General features: G+C 44.5%; 1 protein-coding gene across 6 annotated transcripts in view; it reads left to right on the top strand.

The window, feature by feature from the left end:
- Positions 1–21121, top strand: part of EPHA5 (EPH receptor A5) — a 203288-nt gene that overhangs the window by 38516 nt on the left and 143651 nt on the right. For 5 of the 6 annotated variants that reach the window (XM_086464678.1, XM_086464676.1, XM_086464677.1 and 2 more), the window contains exon 1: positions 6256–6868. In XM_086464678.1, coding sequence (XP_086320804.1) covers positions 6271–6868 — 598 coding nt within the window. In that variant the 5' untranslated portion in view covers positions 6256–6270. Of the gene's footprint in view, positions 1–6204; positions 6869–21121 lie in introns of those variants that run through there. The other variant, XM_086464672.1, reaches the window with a different exon arrangement.

Below are 21121 nucleotides of genomic sequence, written 5' to 3'. Positions count from 1 at the left end.
GGAGGCTATTGATTGGCAGCCAGGTCTTAACATCAGCTGCGTAAAAGGAAATCGAAGAGACTGCCCAAATATTACCAGGATGAAAGGCAGGATAAATAGCACAGAGCTGAACACCTGGCTGGTCTGCCCTTCTGGAAGGGTGGCAGATCTCCCCTTTTAACTTGGCATAGGGATTGCATAGCCTCACACTGTGCTTTCCTCTCCAGCACTGTGTGATTGTGCTGGGTTTGACTGCAGGATTTTGGGGTAAAATTATCCTCCTCAGTGGGCAAAGCATGTGGAGTATCTCAGATGTTTCCACACACTCAAAGCCTGGGATCTGAGATCTGTGCCATGCTTGTCTTTCTCCAAAAGAAAAAAAAAAGGTCCCAGTCTTTTTCCAATTTTAGATCTTTATGCCAGCAGATATGTGAATTATCATGCATAGGTTGCAGAGCACTCCACGTGGTGGGGTGAAAAATGAAATGGGAGAGGATGAGGCTTCTTGTACCCAGGGAGCCTGTGAAATAGGCAGTGGGAACAGTGGCAGGTTGCACAGTCCTTGGAGGGAGGGAGGTTTTGGGTAAGTCTTAGGAAAACCCTTTTGCTTAGTGCTCTTAAGCAACCTTTCCCTCTTAAGAGTCCTAGGACTTTGCTAAATGCCTAATTTCTCTTTCAACAGTGCTGGGATGTGTGGAACTGGGAAAGAGGCTTGAAATTTCCACACCCCTTTTAGTGGCTGCTAAAGAGGGTGGGTGAGTTACTGAAGACAAGTAACAAAAATTCTTGCAAAAAAAAAACCCAACCCAAACTGAAATAAAGAAAAGCTCTGAAATTTTCATCCCTGCTGTCAGTATTTGGTTTTGGGGCAGCAGCCTTTCACTGTGCTGTGGTAGGAAATTGCAGTCCTGCAATCCTGGAGATTAGAAACCAGCCTGAGTAGCAGACAGCTGGTGAATGTGTTTTAGAATTGTCCGTTTAACCCAAGGCCGCTCCACTGAGTGCTTTTTTAGCTCTTATATTTTTAGTTAGATGTGTGATATCTTTGGCCTTTCTATAGGCAGACAGCCTACATGAATTGCATGCTTCCTATTGATGGAGCTGAGTGCAGCCTTTAGCTTCTGTTAACTCACCAGCAGTAGTGTACTGGAAACTTCTGATTCAGAAATAGGTCTTCTATAAATGATTTAACATCAGGCCATTGAAATGCGTTTGTGTTTTCCTTCTTAGGGCTATTAAAGACATAGAGAAAACATTTAGCACCAAATTAATGGTTGCATTTTTGTTTTAATCCTGCAGATGGGGTTGATTTATATCTCAAAAATACGTGCTGCAGAAAGGAATTATAATATTACACAATTTTTCAGTTGTACTTAATTTTTTATGGCAGTATTTTCAGCTAGATGCTGTCTCTTTAATGTGGTGAGTTTTCTTTTTCATTAACTGTAAGGCGCTGCATTTCATCCTCTATTTTGTATTCCTTTGTCGGTTGAAATACTTGTGTGAGGTCTGTAGTGATTGGGAAGCTGAGACCAGGCAGAAGGTGCAGGGGCTTTTATGTGCATCTCCTTCTCGTGGAGGGGTGTAAAAGCAGAAGGGTGGCAGGCTGCCTGCAGTCTCTGGGGGGAGGCAGAACCAGCTGAAGGGAAATAAATGGTGCACTCTTACATGCAGATAGGAGAGAAGAAGATAGGATTAAATGACAGCGCAGAGGTTTTGCACAATAGTGGCTGCTCTGATAAAATCCAGTTGGCTTTCCCTTGAGGATTATATGGAGATAAGCAGCCTTAGCTCATTAGCACCTCCCTTTCCTCTTGCTCTGTGATGATTGCTTTAGGTTCGATGGCAGGTGATGATGGCAGCACTTGCTCTGATCCGGGGTGCGGTGCTGGAAATGCAGCACGTCCTGAAGCCTGAGATGTTAGTCGTGTGCTGTTTCTTGCAGCTGAGCTTAGACTCTAGCTCAGTTGATGTGTTTATGCTTGAACCTTCCTTCTTACAGTGTTTAGTGCTCTCAGTGCATGAAAGCAACTATTAGAGTAACTGGATTTAGTTTTTGCACAAACAAGCCTTCTTATTCCCACTAACACAAGTCCTGGACCAGTGATGGAAGTGAGCTTAACTTTGTAACTCTGGAGAGCACGATAGTTGGATCTTTGAAAATTGATCTCACAGGTATTAAAAGGAGAAATGATGTTTTCTGATATGCCTTCAGGTAAGGTCACTAATGATACCGCTGCAACATCACAGTGGCTGCAAATGTCAGTTCTGTGAAAGAGATGCACAGTAGATGTTCCCTAATGTTGTACGGAGGTTGCACTGTGTACCTTGTGGCCATCCAAACACATCCCTGCTTGCTGGAACTGGTATGAGCGATTTCCAGCCCTCAAATGCTTTTCACCACCTCCTACTAGAGGTTAACACTTCTCCATATCCGCTGGTTGATGTGTGTGATTGTAGAGTAGTCCTCTGACCTTCAGCCAGAAAAACCAGAGGTCTGAAGTTGTTGAGGTCTTTCCTGGACTATTATTGGGATGTGTTCACCTGCACCCCAGGCTGATTCAGCAGGGACCTCTGCCTAGGTTGGGGGGAGTGGAGGGTTACCTTCCCTTTTCATCGAAGGGAGAATTGCTGCTGTGATAAAAATAAGACTTCACATTTATATAGTATCATGTTAAACTAATCCACTTGGAAGCATGTATGTACAGCATATTTAACAAATTAATCACAGTAGTTGAAGAATGGTACTTGTCTGCTTTTTAATTTCATATATTTAAACCCACCCTATTTCCTGTAACGTAGAAAAGCTAGCTGCAAATCTGTGCTATCTTGCATACTTTCCTGGGTGTTTTCTTAATGGCTCTACTCTTTGTAATTGGTAATTGTCTCTTCTCAAAGTTAGGCATGACTCCTACATAGATCTGCCTGCCTTTAACTGCAGGCATAGCTCCAGATAACTCTGTGGCAGTATCAGGAAGGGTAAAGTGACAAGTATAGAATCATGAGGTTGGAACAGAACTCTGAGATGATCAAGTACAACCGTTGACCTAATACCACTATGCCCACTAAACCTTGTCCTGAAGTGCCACATCTACACGTTTTTTGAACACCTCCAGGGAATGGTGACTCCACCACTTCCCTGGACAGCCTGTTCCAATGTCTGACCGCTCTTTCAGTAAAGAAATTTTTGCTAATGTCCAATCTAAACCTCTCCTGGCACAACTTGAGGTAGTTTCCTCTTGTCCTGTCACTTGTTACTTGGGAGAAGAGACTGACCCCCCACCTCACTACAACCTCCTTTCAGGTAGTTGTAGAGAGCAATAAGGTCTCCCCTCGGCCTCCTCTTCTCCACGCTAAACAACCCCAGTTCCCTCAGCCACTTCTCGTAAGACCTGTTCTCCAGACTCTTCACCAGCTTCGTTGCCCTTCTCTGGTCACGCTCCAGCACCTCAATGTCTTTCTTGTAGTCAGGGGCCCAAAACTGCACACAGGATTCGAGGTGCTGAGTACAGGGGCACAATCACTTCACTTCTGCTGGCCACACTATTGCTGATAGAGGCCAGGATGCTGTTGGCCTTCTTGGCCACCTGGGCACACTGCCGGCTCGTGTTCAGCCAGCTGTCGACCAGTACCCCCAGGTCCTTTCCTGCCAGGCAGCTTTCCAGCCACTCATCCCGCAGCCTGTAGCGCTGCATGGGGTTGTTGTGACCCAAGTGCAGGACCCAGCACTGGGCCTTGTTAAACCTCATAGCACTGGCCTCAGCCCATCGATCCAGCCTGTCCAGGTCCCTCTGCAGAGCCTTCCTACCCTCGAGCAGATCAACACTCCCACCAAATTTGGTGTCAACTGCAAACTTACTGAGGTGTCAACTGCAAACTTACTGAGGGAACACTCAATCCCCTCATCCAGATCATCAATAAAGATGTTAAACAATACCGGTCCCAATACTGAGCCCTGGGGGACACTGGTTGTGACTGGCCACTAGCTGGATTGAATTCCATTCACCACCACTCTCTGTGCTCATCTGTCCAGTTTTTTACCCATCTTAGTGTGCAGCTGCCTAGGCCATGAGCCACCAGCTTTCTTAGGAGAATGCTGTGGGAGATGGTGTCAAATCCTTTACTAACGTCCAGGTAGATGACATCCACAGCCTTCCGCTCATTAACTAGGCAGGTCACCTGGTCATAGAAGGAGATCATGTTGGTTAAGCAGGACCTGCCCTTCATGAACCCACACTGGCTGGGCCTGAGTCCCTTGTTGTCCTGCACCTGCCATGTGAGTGCCCTCAACCGCTCCATAATCTTCCCCAGCACTGGGGTCAGGCTGACAGGCCTATAGTTCCCCGGATCCTTCTTCCGGCCCTTCTTGTAGATGGGTGACACATTGGCAACTCTCCAGTCATCTGGGACCTCCCCTGTTAACCAGGACTTCTGATAAATGATGGAGAGCGGTTTGGCCAGCTCCTCTGCCAGCTCCCTCAGTACTCTGGGGTGGATCCCATCCTGCCCCATAGACTTGTGGATGTCCACGAGGCAAAGCAGGTCTTTAACTGCTTCCTCCTGAATTACAAGGGGTTTATTCTGCTCTCAGACACTGTCTTCCAGGTCAGGGGGCTGATCACCTTGTGGATTGCTTGTCTAACTGTTAAAGACTGAGGTGAAGAAGGCATTAAATACATGTTAACCACAGTAGGGTCATGACCTGTTTAAGCCCAGGAACATAAAAAGGGTTTAGAAATAAAAGTACTGCTTAGCATGACAAAAATGTCCTCAGGTTAGGTTCCTCACTTGGAAGACTCATGGTACATGTGAACTGTGTGCATCACAGCGGGCATGTCTTGCTGAAATTGCAGAAATCCCCACTTTCACATCCCAGGTTATGGAGGAGGGGAAATGCTTTTCTGCTGCTAGTATTTGTAACTTTTTTTGGACTGTAGCATCAGTTTTCATGCCATTTGTTGCTGCCATTTTAATTTAAAATTTAAGAACAGCATTTCCCTAAAAAAACCACTTCATTGTTATGTTGACTCTGAGGGTGTTCGCTGTCAGTTCTGCAGTAATGGTATCTGGGTTGAGAAGGCTCTCAACTTCATCTCAGGCTATATTTCCAATGAAAACCAGTTGGCCTTTGGCCTTAGAAGACATGCAGCTTGGAATAGCTATTACCTTGTGTTCCACCTTTAAATTGTGCTTGTGCATTTGCTTTGTGCTATATGCGCAGCTGTGACTAGATGCTGGCAGCAACACTGAGCAGAGGATGGAAGAGGCTTTGGCAATTAAGCACTTGTAGATGAGCAGGTCAAAAGTAGAAGGGAACAAAACTGAAACCGTCACTGGTTCTCCTGAGTTCTTCTCTGTACTTACGTGGGTTAGTCTAATCTCTTAATGTGATGCTACAGTTGTCCAAAGCAGAGAGGAAACAGTAACATTGTGTCTTTATTGTAGGCACTGTTGTGGTGCTACTGACTGTGGTGTGCTGGATCAGGAAAAACCATTCCTTCCGAGTGATGCACTTCAGAGCGTGGCCAAAACAAAATGAAAAACCAGTTGCTACAATTCCCACGAAAAGCTGTGAGAAGTTATCTGGAGCTCTGCTTAAAAACCTGTGTAACACAGCTCAAGATTTGCAGATCCCTGTAACCTTTACTGGAAATAGTCTCTTTGCATGAGCAGGAGCTCCTTTGACTAGCACACTTGGGGAAAACAAAGGCCCATTTATTTCATATATCACTCTGCTGATTTTCTGACACGCTGTTTGGTGGGGGAGAATAGCTTGGAGAAATGTGGTCATCCTCATTGCATTGGGCAGTGATTTGAGGATGTGGTAGAAAGGAGCCCTGGGGAAGTGAGGGCAGATGGACTGTAAATAGCTTTTTTTCTCCTATGTGGATGCATTGGAAAAGGCCAGCTCAAGACCCCATCTGCTTCGTTTTCTTCCCTAACTAAGTACTAGTGGACAAACCCAGCAGTATGTTGTCCCACTGCTTAAATGTCTGAAACAAAAGGTTGTAACTAGCACCCTTTTGTAAGTTGAAAGAGTCTTTTATCTGACTTTATCTGGAACGTATCAAGCCTCCAGTATGGAAAACGTCACCATTTAAAACATTTTTTCCCTCTAAAAGTTCTCTTGAACCTCTGAAGCCCAAAGTGCTCTTAGATGGGAAAGCTAGGATTTTGTGGGAGCTGTAACTTACTTTATAAGTAATACTTTTGCTTTTTATACAGTGGGAAGAAATTGGTGAGGTGGATGAAAACTACGCTCCGATACACACATACCAAGTATGCAAGGTAATGGAACAGAATCAGAACAACTGGCTTCTGACCAGCTGGATCTCTAATGAGGGGGCATCTCGCATCTTCATTGAGTTAAAATTCACCCTGAGGGACTGTAACAGCCTTCCAGGAGGACTTGGGACTTGCAAAGAGACTTTTAACATGTATTACTTTGAATCAGATGATGAAGATGGGAGGAATATCAAAGAAAACCAGTACATCAAGATTGATACCATTGCTGCTGATGAGAGCTTCACAGAGTTGGACCTCGGCGACAGAGTTATGAAGCTAAACACAGAGGTGAGAGATGTTGGGCCCCTAACGAAAAAGGGATTTTACCTTGCTTTCCAGGACGTGGGTGCCTGCATCGCCCTGGTCTCTGTGCGCGTGTACTACAAGAAATGTCCATCGGTGATCCGCAACCTGGCCCGCTTTCCTGATACCATCACAGGAGCAGATTCCTCGCAGCTGCTGGAGGTGTCAGGTGTCTGTGTCAACCACTCAGTGACAGACGAGGCACCAAAGATGCACTGCAGTGCTGAGGGGGAATGGCTGGTGCCCATCGGGAAGTGCTTGTGCAAGGCAGGGTACGAGGAGAAGAACAACACCTGCCAAGGTAAGGGTCCTCAGGGAGGGTACTGTGCTGAGGCTGCCGAGGTTGTGTGTGGTCTTGGTTTTCTTCTTTTCCATGTCCTTCATGCCTGGTTGAGTTGACAATGGTGGGTTGGGTTCTCACTTCCACTGAAGTCTTTTGAGTGACTGTGACAGCATGAAGAGAGAGGCCTTGGCTGGATGTAGTGGGACTTAGACGGCTGTGGACAAGGAGGATCTCGTACACCACTATTACCTTTGGAGCACTGTACTGTTGGGTCCATAAGGCGGTTGCAATCTTATCTGTTATTTAAAGCTTAACATTACTTTTCCACAACGTCAGGGTTTCATTACAAATTTTAGAAGCTTGGTTTCTTTTTTCTGGACTGTACCAGGGAATGTTTGAAGTTCCAAGATGTGTTTTGTTTCTGTATTTAGAGTATGTTATTCTCTCTTTATCACTGTATGAAGGGGTGGAAATTTGATGTGGTGAGAGTTGATTGTTTTTTCCTCTTTATTAAATAGTTTTAATACAGAGCTGCTCAGCTGTATAGAGTTAAACCCAAAGCCCCACTGATAAAAATGCTTCCATATGTACTGAAGTTTGCACTCAAGTAGCTGGCTGAGATTCCTGAGTTGCTAGTTAGCATATGTCTCCTGTATCATCAGGGTACTTGTGCAAGAGATCTAGGGTATCTGAACCTCAACACTTAAAGAAGAATACTTTGAAAGAAGTGCAACATACTCCTCTTAAGAGTGTATAATCTCATTTTATGTTTTTCTGTATATTTGTTTATAGAATTTGCTCTTCCGTTGTAAATATGTAACAGGTAGCTTAAAACTGGTTTGGACATAAAAGAGAAGGGGAAGGAAAAAAAAGATTTCAATGCAGTTTGCTTTTTGCAAAATTATTACATGTTGGTCATCAGTCCCATCTTGATTGTCTTGTACTTGCAGCCACTTAGTAACAGATAACCTGTGAGGAAGGCAGAGGGATTCTGCTCCAGCTGAAGTCGGTGTTGCATTTTCTCTTCCTCTCACTCCAGATACTCGTTATTGGTGTTTGTAGTGTTGGTGCAAAGGATAGATCAGTGCATATCCAAAGCAAACTGTGGCCTTGATCCTTTAGTCCTTGGTCACACACTGTGCCCCTGAAAATACATAGTTCAAGTCTCTTCACAGATTGACGTGGAGAGAAAATGTAGTATGTTTGTTTTTGAAGAAACCTCTAGTAAACAGCATGTGGAGTGTGTTTTTTGACCAGGATAGTCTCCTTTTTCTGCAGATGTAGTCGATACAGCAAAATCTGATTTGGTTTTGCTTTTCCTGTGTCACTAAAGATACTTCTTGCATTTAGGTGGAAGAAGAGTTGGACTTGATGTTTGATACTGCACAAGGGGAGCTAAGATAGACATTAGCCCAAGCTGGGGAAATCTAGACTGTCACAAATGAGGGATGTGGGTCAGATCAGCAAGGATCTGCTTCATTATGGCTAAAATACTGTGTCCCAAAATAAGATGCACTGGTTGGGTGCTATGTCTGGACACTGACTTCAGTCACCTGTAAGAATTTCTGGAGGAAACGCCTTTCAAATCCTGCTTTCCCATGGTGCATGAGCAACACTGGATATCTCAAAGCACTCTAAAAGATCTCAAAAAGAAACAAAAAACAAAATGGCAAAAAAAAGAAAACAAAACAAAAACCTGGACTGGTTTAAACTAGAAACCTGAGACCGTCTTGAAGAGCTAGTGTGCCTGTAGAGCAGTTGTATCTCTGGTAGTGCTGCGATAGCAGTCTGGGCTGTGCTTTCAGATGACCTTAGTGATTTGAGGTTCTGCTTTCCATTTTGGGTTGTGGATTGTGTTTTTAATTTATCTTTTAATCAACTGAGAGGACAGCATCTGGCCCCATAATTTATGACTGTGTTGGGTAGGACTGTGATCACAATTTCAAAGCGTGAAGCTGCATTGTGGCAATGGACCTTTGCCTTAGACTTCACCTACAGCCCACACCTTTGGCAGTAGTTTATCACTTTAAATGCTCTAGAGCTGTTAAAGCTCATAATTCTTGTTTGTAGGAAAGCCCTAAGTTCTGTCATCAAATCAATGGGACATTGGGATCCGAGTGCCTATGGCAAAGTCTGTTTGAGGGCCCCATTTGGATGTCCTGTGTTTAACCCAGGTCATCATGCTAAGCATTTCCTGCTGGTTGGCTCTGAGATGCTGAGTGGAGAGGAGACATTCAGCCTTAGGCCATTCAGGAGGTCTGCGTTCAGCATGTATGGAGTTCATGCTGATATTCTGTGTGAGTAAAATCCTTTCTGGTCTGGGTATTGTTATATTCACAAGGGTGGGTTTTTTTTTCTAGGACAGTAAAGTTAAACTTCACAGCCCATAAGCAGAATAAGTAACACCAAGAAAGGTCCTATGTGCTTGTAGATGCTTCCCCCAGCCCCACAGCCTGACTGGTGTTTAGGAAATGCACTCCATACTTCAGGCTGACATAATGATAATCTTGGCACTCTGCTGTGTAGCTTTGTCAAACACCTAAATAACTTCTGACCTTTGGTTTGTAAATCACTTGGGTGCATCTTGCAAGCGATCTCCCTGCTTGCTTTCACTTGGGCATAAGCAGGTTATTAGTGACCACACTTTGGGAAGTGTTTTTGACCCAGAAGAGCCTGGCTTTGTTTATTAAAATTTCTCCTGCAAAGATGACATTTTCCAAGCTCTAGTGTCGTGTCTGGACAGAGCAGACTACACTCTCTTATTAGAGGTGATGTAAATCCGAGTCACCCTCACAAACATATGGGAACTATTGAAATCCCTTCTGCCTACAAATCATTAATTGGCAACGATGTTCTGAATTCATCATCTTGTCAGCAGGGTTCCTGTTTGAAGAAGGCACTGACAGTAACAGCTGAGCAATTCCTCTCGCTAGGGACACTGAGATTGTAAATATGACATCGTGTAATCTTCTTATATAATGTGCTCGCTCTCTCAATTAATATGGGCAACTAGGTAGTAGTTACTGTAAAGAACCCAAACTGCTTGGATTTTTACACCTCCTTTGGCAACGTGGCCCATTTATCAGTAACTGCTATGGGACAGCTAGAGGTAAATTGTGACTGTTTTGGGACATATTTATAAAGAACCAGTGTTAAGGTTCATTATTCACAAGAATAAATTGCTGTACTAGTTAATAAGAGAAATTAAGGCAGTTGCACTGTGGATTTCTGTGCTGGTTTCTAGAGCAGTGATTTGGTGCCACTAAAGGATTGATGGTTATTGGCTTTGCCTCAGTTCAGCCAGTGCTGTTTGAACAGGTTCTTGAGGAAAATGCCCAGTTTCGAGCCTGTCTGGTCAATTTCAAGTCTCCTAATGGTGGTCTCCTTAGCGGGCAGCACTCAACCAAAGTTGAGAGCCAGATCCTAAAATGCTGTAAAACTTGATTTAGCGCCACTGAATTCTCTGTCTTTACCCATTTAGGTGAGTTTTATTGTAGCTTCAATTTTAGTTGCTTACTGTATACAGCAGGGCTCACCATTGGGGTTTGCGTAGGAAATTATTTAAGTCACTCTGAAAAGGGCACCTTCTGGCACTTCTCTTTGTGTTCGTCCTCACCTTCAGCCCAATATGTTCTCAGTGACAAGCACGAAGTGCTTGTTTTTATGCCATTAAAGGCTCTGAAGTCTATGCTACTGGAAGGCGGGTGGCATGTTGACATGTTAAGCTAATGAGACCCAAATACAGTTGCAGTGGTGAGGTCCTGCTAGTGACCCAGGAAGGCTGCAGAGTGGCATCTGTGGGTGTAATTGTTTTGCAGAGCCTGATATTTTTTGAGCTGCTTTTACAGCTGAATCATAAATTAATTATATATTGGAGTGGAAAAAAGCCCCAAAACAACACCCCCCCCCAAAAAAAAAAAACAAACCCCAAAAAAACCAAAACAAACAAAACCACAATCAAAAAAAAACCTGCCAAGAAAAACTGCACTGAATGAGAGCCAAACCAAAAAGGCAAGTAAAGAGTTCAGGAGGTTGCGAAGCTCCCCTTTCCAAGCACTGGTGGACACCGCTATTTGAAGAGACATTAAAAAGGAGTACAGCTTGTTGTAGCCAGCTACAAGGTATGGACAAGATTACAGATGTTAGAGGTGGAAAAAATAATGGAAGAAAACTCAATGAAATCTTTCTTCACCCTTGCTGCCTTCTGAGGAAGCTTTGAAACTGAGGAGGATGAGTTGGGGTATGGTCTTCTGGTTTTAGAAAGGAATTGCTGCCAGAGGAAATACTTGGCTTTTTTTTTTTGTAAAACAACTCTAGAATGTTCAAGCCCCTCTGCTGTCTTAAATAATGATGTTTGTTTGATTATTCTTCCCTTAATCAACTTTGAACATACCTCAATACATCTACAAAACAATATTTGGTTTTGCTGATTGACTGTGACTTGTGTTGCGATTCAGCTAAGCTCTTGCCAAGAGAAACAAGGATTTCTTACAGAAAACAAAGCCTGCAGAAAAACCTCATGTTCGCAGGTCTTTTTATTCTGGATATAATTAAAACTAATTGACATAGGTAGCTAGCTTATGTAGATCAGAAGTTTACCTGCTGAATCAGTTCTCAGGTGATTTTGTTGCTGGCTGATTAGGGGCAAAGCAGAGTTACTCATCTTCCTCCAAGAGTGGTGCAAGTGGTGCAATCAGCACGGATGTTTGAAGGCAGTTTCCCAGAGTGGTGATTGCCCCTGTGTTGATCAGGTATTGGAAGGATATTTGGAGGCATTTGGGTTTTTTGCAGGTGTGCAGGAGCAGGCAGGCAGAGGTAGTGACCCTCAGCTGGTGGGTGACAAAAGGCACCAAATGTGAAGGACTGGGAGGCAACTGAGGGCTGGCAAGGGTGGTGATGGCAGAGCCATGCCTGATGACTGTCATGTTCCTGTGTCTGCACAGCAGCTATCCCAGAGGCCTGACTTGTGAATGAAACACATAGCTGATACCACAATTAAAAACCCCTGTACTCTTAACAAATTCACTATGTGTGGTTTCCTCAGGTGACACACTGCTGCAGCACAAGCCGTTGCCTTCCCTGTCCCCTTATTTCTAGGAAATGGAAATGTACTGCTGCACAGGTAGCCTTATTTTGGAGCTTGGGCTTTTGCTCTGAAGCAGCCGGTGTGTTTGGTTTTGCATCTGATGTAGGCATAGGAGGGGGTAACTTTTCTTCAGCCCCCTCCACAACTTGCTGGCTTGCCTCTCTGCCTCAGGTTGTCTGAATTCTCACTCTAAACCCCTTGTTACGGATGCTACAAAGACAGCATACTGCTAAATCCTGCCTGCCTTGTGGGAGACTTCCCAGCTGGGACTCAGGTGAATAAGGCAAGCATGCTTTTACCCTTGTGATGGAGTGGAAAGTAAGCAAAGTCCAGGGATAAAAAAAATAGATATCTCTTTTTAATTGTTCTACTGGGAGGTGATTACATGGCAAGAAAAACACTGATGGAAATATTCAGTATATGGAGAATACTGAATTTGGAAATACAGTTGCCCCTCCAGGGAGTTCTTTGCCTATCATTCATACTTCTCATGCGTTTTTCTGATTAAAACCAAATTGGCTGGGAGTGTAGTGTGGTAGGTGTTTATATAATTATGAGATGAAGTGCCTGGTTAATTTTAATTAGGCACAAAACCAACCAGTGTCAGAATAGCTGAATTTTTGGCCACACAGTGTGTATTATCTTCTCAAATGTAAAGAAAATCACTTGAATGCTACATTTCAGCAAAAGACAGTTGTCACTGGAGGAGGAATGGGTTTTATTCTGTAGAGAGGTGTGTGCATGTATGTATTTAGCTGTTTTGTTCTGCAGCTGAAATAATTAAGAGCAGCAGGGAAATATTTTCCACAGATCAAAACTGTGTTGCAACAGGATTGATTAAATATTACTCTCTTCTTTGTTTTATTTTGCATGTGTATTTGCCTTCATTATAGGAGGCAGGTATCCGTGTATGCGCAATGTATTGTGCTTTGCTAATGAGTTGTAACCTACTGCAGTACCGTGTGTGCTTGTCACCTGATGCCTCTGAAGATCTTTCCTCATTCTGCAGTGATGCTTTTGGGCCGTTACTTTGACCAGCTTAACCTTACTGTTCTTTGCAGTGTGGCTGCTGTGCAGTCACCTTCGAGGAGGACAGTTAAGGAGTACTTTATTCACCCCACAAAGTATAGATTGAGCAGTGCAAATAAAATAAAGTTTGGAAATGGCTCCGAAAGTGTAAACTGTGAAGGTCATGTTTGCTTCTTAGCCATAAGATATTTTGGATGTTTTTTAGTCTGGTCCCAGATAACTAACTGATATTTACTTAAATGCTGACTTTGTTTGGTTTTAGCATTCTTGAATATAAGATATTCATTGGTAGCTTAGGGAATTTCTTAAATTATGGGATGGAAGACAGGTTGCAGGAGAAAAGGAGTGTTAGCCATGGTGCTGTTAGGTTCCTTTGATTGCCACCTTTGAATTGGTTGGAAACAGCTTGCTTGTTAATTGCAGTTTTTAGAAACGATTAAGGACTCTGGAGAAATACTAAGGATAAAGTACATCAGTGCTGGTTGGCAATGCAGTGAATTTAATTGCCTTGATGTAAGATGTGGCTTTCCCCAGCTACCTACTCTGTCCCATTGCTGGAAGCTGCTGCTGGCTCTGCAGAACTGGATAGTCTGCCCATGAACTGATGTGAGCAATGGAGGGCTTGTCTTGATGCCCTGGCCTGGGGGCAAATAAGACGTGGACACTATCCCTGGATGGATCTATAGCAACAGGGTAGCTGCAACTTCTCCAACTGCCAAGGGTCTGCCAGAGCTCATTTGTCAGAACCCTCATTCCACCTGATTTATATGGGATATTAAAATGAAGTTCTACTATTGTGGTTTGTTCGTAGATCAGGTTTTCAGTTTTGTGTTTCTCATTTAGAAACACTTAGCGGTACTTAATGATGTGTTGATGTTTCAATAATAAGCTTTTCTCTCTGCATGCTTTACATCTTGACCATTTATCTTGCTTTGGGTTATCACTGAGGTTGAAATCCAGGCTTCACAGAAGGAGGCTACAGTTGTGCCTTATATGAACAGATTTGCAGCTTACTTTTTTATTTCATTTCTTTAGCTGCGTAAACTTGTGTCCTATATAAGGTAAGTGTTCAGTAGACTGCAATAACAGCAAAGAGACTGCAACACAGATGTCTGCAGAAAGAGGTGAATCTGCTCTGCATGTAAACAGAGAAGCCCATTTATTTTGCTGGAAGTTTGCTCATTTTCTGTCACTGAAGAAGGTAAATCTAGTATAGACATGATGGTATCCACAAACAACACGTGGTTAAGGTTGTATTGAGCATGGTGCTGATGTGCTTTCAGTCTTGATTTCCCTCAGGGTGGCTGTGAGGTTGTTAATACTGGAAAGAACTCTAAGAGCGAGGCTAGATGTTGTATAAAGCCCAAACTGTATACCCAAAACAGATTAAAGGGGAAAAAAAAAAAAGGCAAAAGAGACAATGCCAGGCTTGTGAATGTCCCTTACTAGTTTTAAATACCTATCTTATCTTTATAAATGTATGTGCTTAAATAAACAGCTGAAGTTTGAAGAATTGGGATTTAAGATGACAACTTTCTTGATAAGAATCAATCAAGGCAAGGCCAAGGAAATTCCTCCCCCACCCCTCAAAAAAAAAAAAAAAAAAAAAAAAAAAGGAAGAAATCCAAGCTCTTAAGAGCTGCAGCTCGTTGGCATTATCAGGACAAATCCACTGTCTGGGGGGTGAAACAAGGCTGTCCCTGCCTGCATGCCCCCCAGTGCCACCCAAGGAAGCAGAGTGGGTGGGAAAGGATATGCATCAGCAGAGCATCCGCATCTGCAGCCTGGCATCCTTGCAGGTTGTGGCAGTGGTGGTGGGCTCAGCTCCTGTGTCAGGTTTGCCTGGCCAGCGTAGCACAGGAGGCAGTGCCGGCTTGGGCCACGACCCATTCTTGTGGTGAGACTTGGTGGTGTATCCTGAGTCAAGTCCTCATTGCAGGCTTTGAGTGGCTTGTCAGTAGTTTTGCTGGCACTTCAGACATGACTGTTTCAGTGTGATGAAAGAAATACAGACTATTAAAAACATTTCCAGGTCGTACAAAGGGCTTCTCTCTGTTGAATGTTGAAGGATCTACTTTATGAGGTAGGTCAGAGTCACTGTTCCCCATTTAACAAATGACAGCCTTGGGCCAGAGGCTGAGTTGTTCAGTGCCAGCCAGAGGATAGAGCCTGAACCAGGACTCTGTGTATCAGTGCTGTACTTGGTCCCACGTGCTCTTTTTATGGTCTTAAGCTAACCTAAAACCCTTGTAAGTTCATTTATTTCCAGGTGGATTCATTGGGAAGGAACAACAAACTTGCCCTTCCTGTAGAGCTGGAATTTGAACAGAAGTTCTCTTTGCAAAAGGCTTGCTTTTGTACCTCGATTAGACACTTTCCTTCAAAAAACATTTGACCTGGAGGTGCATTTTCTGAGCAGGACTCTCACATCAACTGGAGTCTCTGCCTAGTATGGAAGCTGTGCTGAGGAGTCCATCTCTGCCCAATGATCCCTTTTGCTGCCAAAGCGTCAGCATTATTGAGTACCAGACCCTCTGCATATAGATTAAAAAAGCATCCCCTGCTCCAGCAGACTCTGCGGTCCCTCTGCACCTGTGCGACTAGTATTGAATAACGTGAGCCTGCCTAGGGAGCCAGCATGGTCTTTATTGAACTCTGGAGTCGTTACCATCGCCATCCACCAAGTGAAATGGCTGCCTCCTGCATGGTCACAAGAGTCTCTGCCACAGTCCTTGTTCCACAAATAATGCGTTAGAGGTCTTTACACTGAGTCATACAGACTGTCATCCCATTGCAATGGTGACAGGTCACAGTGTTGCCTTTGAAAGCTGCCTGGAAAGGCAGCTTTTTGATTACTGCAAAGCCAAAGGAAAAGCTGCTACCTACAAGCGTGGAGATTGTGCTAATTTGGTAGTTGGTAGAAGCAGCCTGTGGGTTGCAGCTCCCAGCTCTGAGCTGCTTTGCAGATAGCCTGCAATCCAGGCAGTGACAGAGACAGGACTGTAGACTTCATTACTGCTGGGGCTCTGCGTGAGTTTGAGAAGCGTCAGTGATGATGGGATCTTGGGACAGGAGCCAACATTGTATTAGTATAAATCCAAGGCAATTGGGCATGTTAATTACTGGAAGAAATCCACAGCAGGGAGGAAAGGGTCGGGATGATGGGGAGGTGTCATGGTTAATTGCCAAGGTCCTTGGATGCTCTGTGACCCTGTGCTGGTGGGAATTCCTGCATTGCAATGATTGACTTGCAGCAGGCTGAGTGTTATCTCTCCAGGAAGAAGCCTCCACAGCAAAGTGTCTGCAGAGGGAATTTGAGGTAAAAATGGCTAAAGGCTCACTGAGTGCTGTGGCAGAATCAGTCACCCTGGAGGTGTTTAAGAGACGGGTAGATTTTGTACTTGGGGACATGGTTTAGTGGTGTTGATAGAGCTGGGACAAAGGTTGGACTCGATGATCTTGATGGTCTCTTCCAACCAAAACTGTTATATGATTCTATGGGACCCTCTAGTACCAAGTCAGATGTTGCTCAGGGCTTTTGCATGAGTATGACTGTGCTATTAAGGCATAAGTGTACAGGTGATGGGATTTCATTCTTCCTGTCTTACCTGGTTTTGGGGCTGCTTTTTACCTGAGCACTTAGTGCTCTTTCAGTACCAGAGCAGGTGACTGGCAAGAGACTCCTCCTAGAAGTGAAATGCATGGAAATGGCTACAAGCATCTGCAGAAAAAAGACAAAATAATCTTTCCATCTCTGCTTACCCGAAGTCCTCAGTCAGCCTCAGATAAAAGCTTTTCTCCCCTTCCTGAGTGCAAGTCTGGTCCATATTATTTATTTATTTGTGAAGCCTTTTTTTAGAGGAGCTTTTACATTATTTTTCTTTGCTTTCACAGTTCAAGCATGATTTAATATGTCAAAACTAGTTTGCTCAGCTGGCCTTGATTGTCTTGCATACTTCCACTAAAACAGGGCAGTCATCCTTCCAGGCATGCTGCTGCCCAGACAAATGAAGTGTCACAGCAGCTAGGACCTGCTCTCATGTTGTGACAGCAGTAGCATCCTCCGACAAAGCCGGCAGCGGGGAATTTAGATGGGGTTGATGCCTACAGACACGACTTGGGTCAGAGCAGTGCGGGCCCACACAGGCAGATGCAGAGACAAGCTTACGCTCTGGAGACTTAATTGATCGTTCATGTGCAAAGGCATTTAGGTCCAGATTGAGAGTCTAGCTCGTACCAGAGAGAGAAAGAAACTGTCCTATTGGTGCCTGCGCTGGTGAGCCTGACAGAAATAGCACTCGGAGCCCTTGCTGCAAGGTAGTGCTGCCAGAGTAATACATCTGGGTGCAGGTTTCCTGGCAGAAGTGAGTTGCAGTGTGACCTTGTGCTTTCTGTAGTCAGTGGGGATAAGTGTGGCACTGACTGCCAGCCTATAAGATAGAAATTTAGTTCATAATAATTGATGTAACTCAGATCAGACCTATTTCTCAGCAAATGGTCTGATCTTAATTTCCTCCAAACGTCGCAAATATCAGAGAGTTTCTGGCTCTTTGTGGTTTTATTTTTCTCATCTCATGCAAAGGGACACAGGCTAAAGTTCATCCATGTGTTTCTGCACTGTGCTCCATTGAAAAGGGTAGGTAAGAAGTTTAGCATCTCTCCTCACTCTTATTACAGTTTAAAAAGGTATGTCAGCCCTTCAAGACTGCTTGCAGGACTTGATGCATCATGGGAAGCCTTCCCTAAGCTGCTGCTGCAGTGCTGCGTGTTCAACTGACTCTTGCTCTGCACTTGGCATCCTCATCGTTGATGTCTTTGGGCTCTCGCCTCCTGGGTGTGTCGGTAACACAATACTCAGCAGTCAGGTCAGACATCTCCTGGTGCTTTTTTGCTGGTGTGCTATGTGGGGTTTTCACTCTGTGGTTGTGGGATGGCTGCCAGCTGGAAGTCTGGTGCTTGGGGACATGTGAAATGATTGGATGCGTCTATTATTGACTGAGCTGTAAGCGTGGCTAATGGCATTGACAAGAGCTATGCCATCCTGATGGTGAAGGCCGTGAGTCACACACTGGCTCTGAAACATAGTGTGTTAAGTGCACTGGTAGATGGGAGGGTAGTGCCCCCTCCCAGACCCTGCCCTTCCAAAGTATTGTAGGGTACTGTTTGGTTTGGCTTCCCAGCACTTCCCAGGGCAGAAGGGTGCTTGGAGAGAGCCAAAAAGTCTGCTTTTTTCCTGGTTCGGTTTGTTTTGTTTCGTTTTTCCCCAAGATAATACTATGCTAGATCAGACCTTCGTATATAAAGCAGTTGGCCAGTGTTATCTGAAAACTTGATCCCATGGCCATGTCACCTTACAAAAGGTGTTTATCAAGATGCCTGTGCATGATGGCTTCTGTGTCTTTGGTCATGCCTGTACGTGCAAGCAGTTTGTGCACGTGACTAAGAACACAGGGCTTCTAATGTGGCCCGTGTGTTTACTCCAATACCATGTGTAGCTTTGGGCTAACAGGAAGATAAGTATTTTACAAGAAAAGCAAAGCCAGCCCAAACCAGAGTCTGTGTTTTCAGGTGGAGGGATTTGCTTTTAGGTTGGAGGCATAAAAGCATTAACTTAAAGTTCCAGTGTTCATTTTCAGCGAGCTTGTTGTTTGCCACTCTGATCAGGGAGAAACCGAGGCTGTGCAACAGTCATGCTGCAGTTATGTCCGTAGGACATCTGAGTCTGCAGAGGTGGTGTGGGATTTAGTCAGAGGCATGTTGTCACTGCCTGCGTGCTGCTGGCAGATGGGTGAGGGCCAGTGGAAAGCCAAGCTAGGCGATTTCTGGTTGTGGAGTCCCCTTCTGTTTTGCATTGTGTACATGCGTGCAAACAGCATGGGCTGTGAATACAGGGAAACAAAAATATTCTGTCTGAAAGTTTATTGAACAAAGGCTTCTGGTTTAACAAATCCAAATTTTACACATTCCAGAGACTTGATTTCCAGATGCCATTGGGAAAAGTGTTGGGCCACATTCAAATTAGCCTTATTGTTCCATAATATCTTACTGGAGTACAAGGTTAATTAGTACCATAGGCAATATGCATTATTCATCACAGCAATCGGGCTTTTCTTCTGTTGGACTGTTGTATGCTGCAAATGTTTTTCTTTCCAATAACAAATCCTTGATACATTATTTTCTTATTTAACCCTGCCAAATCATATTTGCGATATAGAAATTATGTGGGCACTCTGACACTGATGGAATACTTTTCAGGTGTCAAAAGGACTATAATTCTAATGTTTAACTCCTGGCTTGCTTTGGCATAGACCTTTAGGACCATGGGAGATACAAGGTGATTTTGTTAAAGCCCATCTTCAGTCTCACTCAAACTGGGGATAGCACTAGTGGTGTCAGTAGTGCCAGTTTTACATCAGTAGTGTTTTCAGTGCTAATTACCAGCAGTATCGCATTGCAGGTGTGAAATGCTGAAGTCATGTTGCTGCTATGGCACTGTGGCTGCTTGCAATATCCCAGCACAGATCTCAAGCATCTCCATTCCAACCCCAAGAGTTGTAGCTGGGAAACACTCTTAGTAGCAGGGCTCCTTCAAGCACAAGGAGTAAATATGAGGTGCCCTTGGCTACCTCCCACTGCCAGGGTCCCTGCCCTGCTCCAGGTTCCCACTTGGGCTGCAGCTGTGAGCTGAAGAGATGCTAGCTGACTTCTTTGCACAAGGTCTAGTTAGTGGTGGCTTTCACTTGCAAAGCATGTTTGTGGTGCAGAGGGTTTGGCCTTTCTTTCTCAGTTCAAGAAACCAGTACTACCTTTCCTTGGCTGGTAATGAGTCCACTAGAGGACAGTCATGTAGGAGGAGGAGTTATGCATGCTGTGATTCATCTGATCCTTCCTTTCCCTAAAGGCAAGGCACTTTCACCCCTGAGATCCTGCTGCCTACCTTGTCCAGCATTCAGGAGGCCAAGTCACTCCCATATCCTGAGATTATGGCACTGCGGGTGCCTATAGCTTCCAGAGCAGCACTTGGAAAACACGATGAGCTGCAGTGATCCCTCTCTGCCACAGTGCCCACTTAAAGAATAGTGCTAATCTGAAAGCTCTATGTGAGGTCTTTCACTGCTGCTTTCTAACTCTGACATTTTGCCCAGGCTGCCTTCTGGAGTAGTCTTCCAGCCTTCTGTCATCTGTACGTGCATGTATTAAGTGCATAGACAGGTATTAGGGGAAAACTGAGAGACAAAGGCTGAGTGACTTGCTGAAGATCCCGTGAGCCAGTTTTGATGGAGTTGGGAGGCTCAGGCTTCGTGTGTCTGCCATCCTTGCTTCAAGATCATTAGCAATTCCTCTGATCTCTCTTGCACTCCTGAAAAGGATTTAGGCATGCCCTTGCTTTCTAACGTAAGATGGTGTAGCCTCCTTGCACAGCTGGGCATGCCTGGCAAAGTGATGCTGTGCTGTCAGGGCACAGGGGAGTAACTTGCACTGACATGGCTGGGGGATAAATGTGGCTGAGTTTTACCTTAAATAGCTTGCGGCAACAAATCCACTGCACTATGGCAGCCTCGCTGAAGCGATGGTGAGGAATGCTAGAGATTCCGGTGTGTACAAATTGGCAAGTAAATATTTTCCGGCAACCCTGACTCACTTCCCTTCTGCCCCTCTTGTTTTGTATGTGCATTGTTTTCCCTTCCCGAGTTTCCCTTTAGGAGGAACAGAGCACTCGGCTTAGGTGACTGCTTTGCTGCTTGCCTCCTCCTGGCTGGGACAGAGGGGGATTTCAAGGGCACGATTTTTGCAGTCTAATTCAGAACACAATGTTGTTGTGTCAGATAACAGAAAATGAACACATGCTTTGAAAGTGAGTACCCTGGTGTGTCTGGGGCTTTCTGGGGCAGTTTGGAAATGGCTTTTCAACAAGAACAGGCGAGTGGATAAATGCCAAAATTACACTTGTCTATAACTGGCAAACGTCTCTGGTCCTTGATTTAGATGCTGTCATGATATGAACAAATGAGCAGTCACAGGAATGTGAAGAGGTGATGATGAGTATTATTCTTTTTCCCTGATTATTATCCACTGCTTTAAAACAAGTAGCTGAGATGCCTTTCAGGAGACCTCTGCTCTTGCATGAAACTGCATTTGTAGAATAATTTGGATTG

The sequence above is a fragment of the Leptosomus discolor genome, chromosome 4 (genome assembly GCF_034619465.1).
Source record: "Leptosomus discolor isolate bLepDis1 chromosome 4, bLepDis1.hap2, whole genome shotgun sequence".
In the NCBI taxonomy this organism is placed as follows: Eukaryota; Metazoa; Chordata; class Aves; order Leptosomiformes; family Leptosomidae; genus Leptosomus; species Leptosomus discolor.
This window is presented reverse-complemented; position numbering and strand designations above follow the sequence as displayed.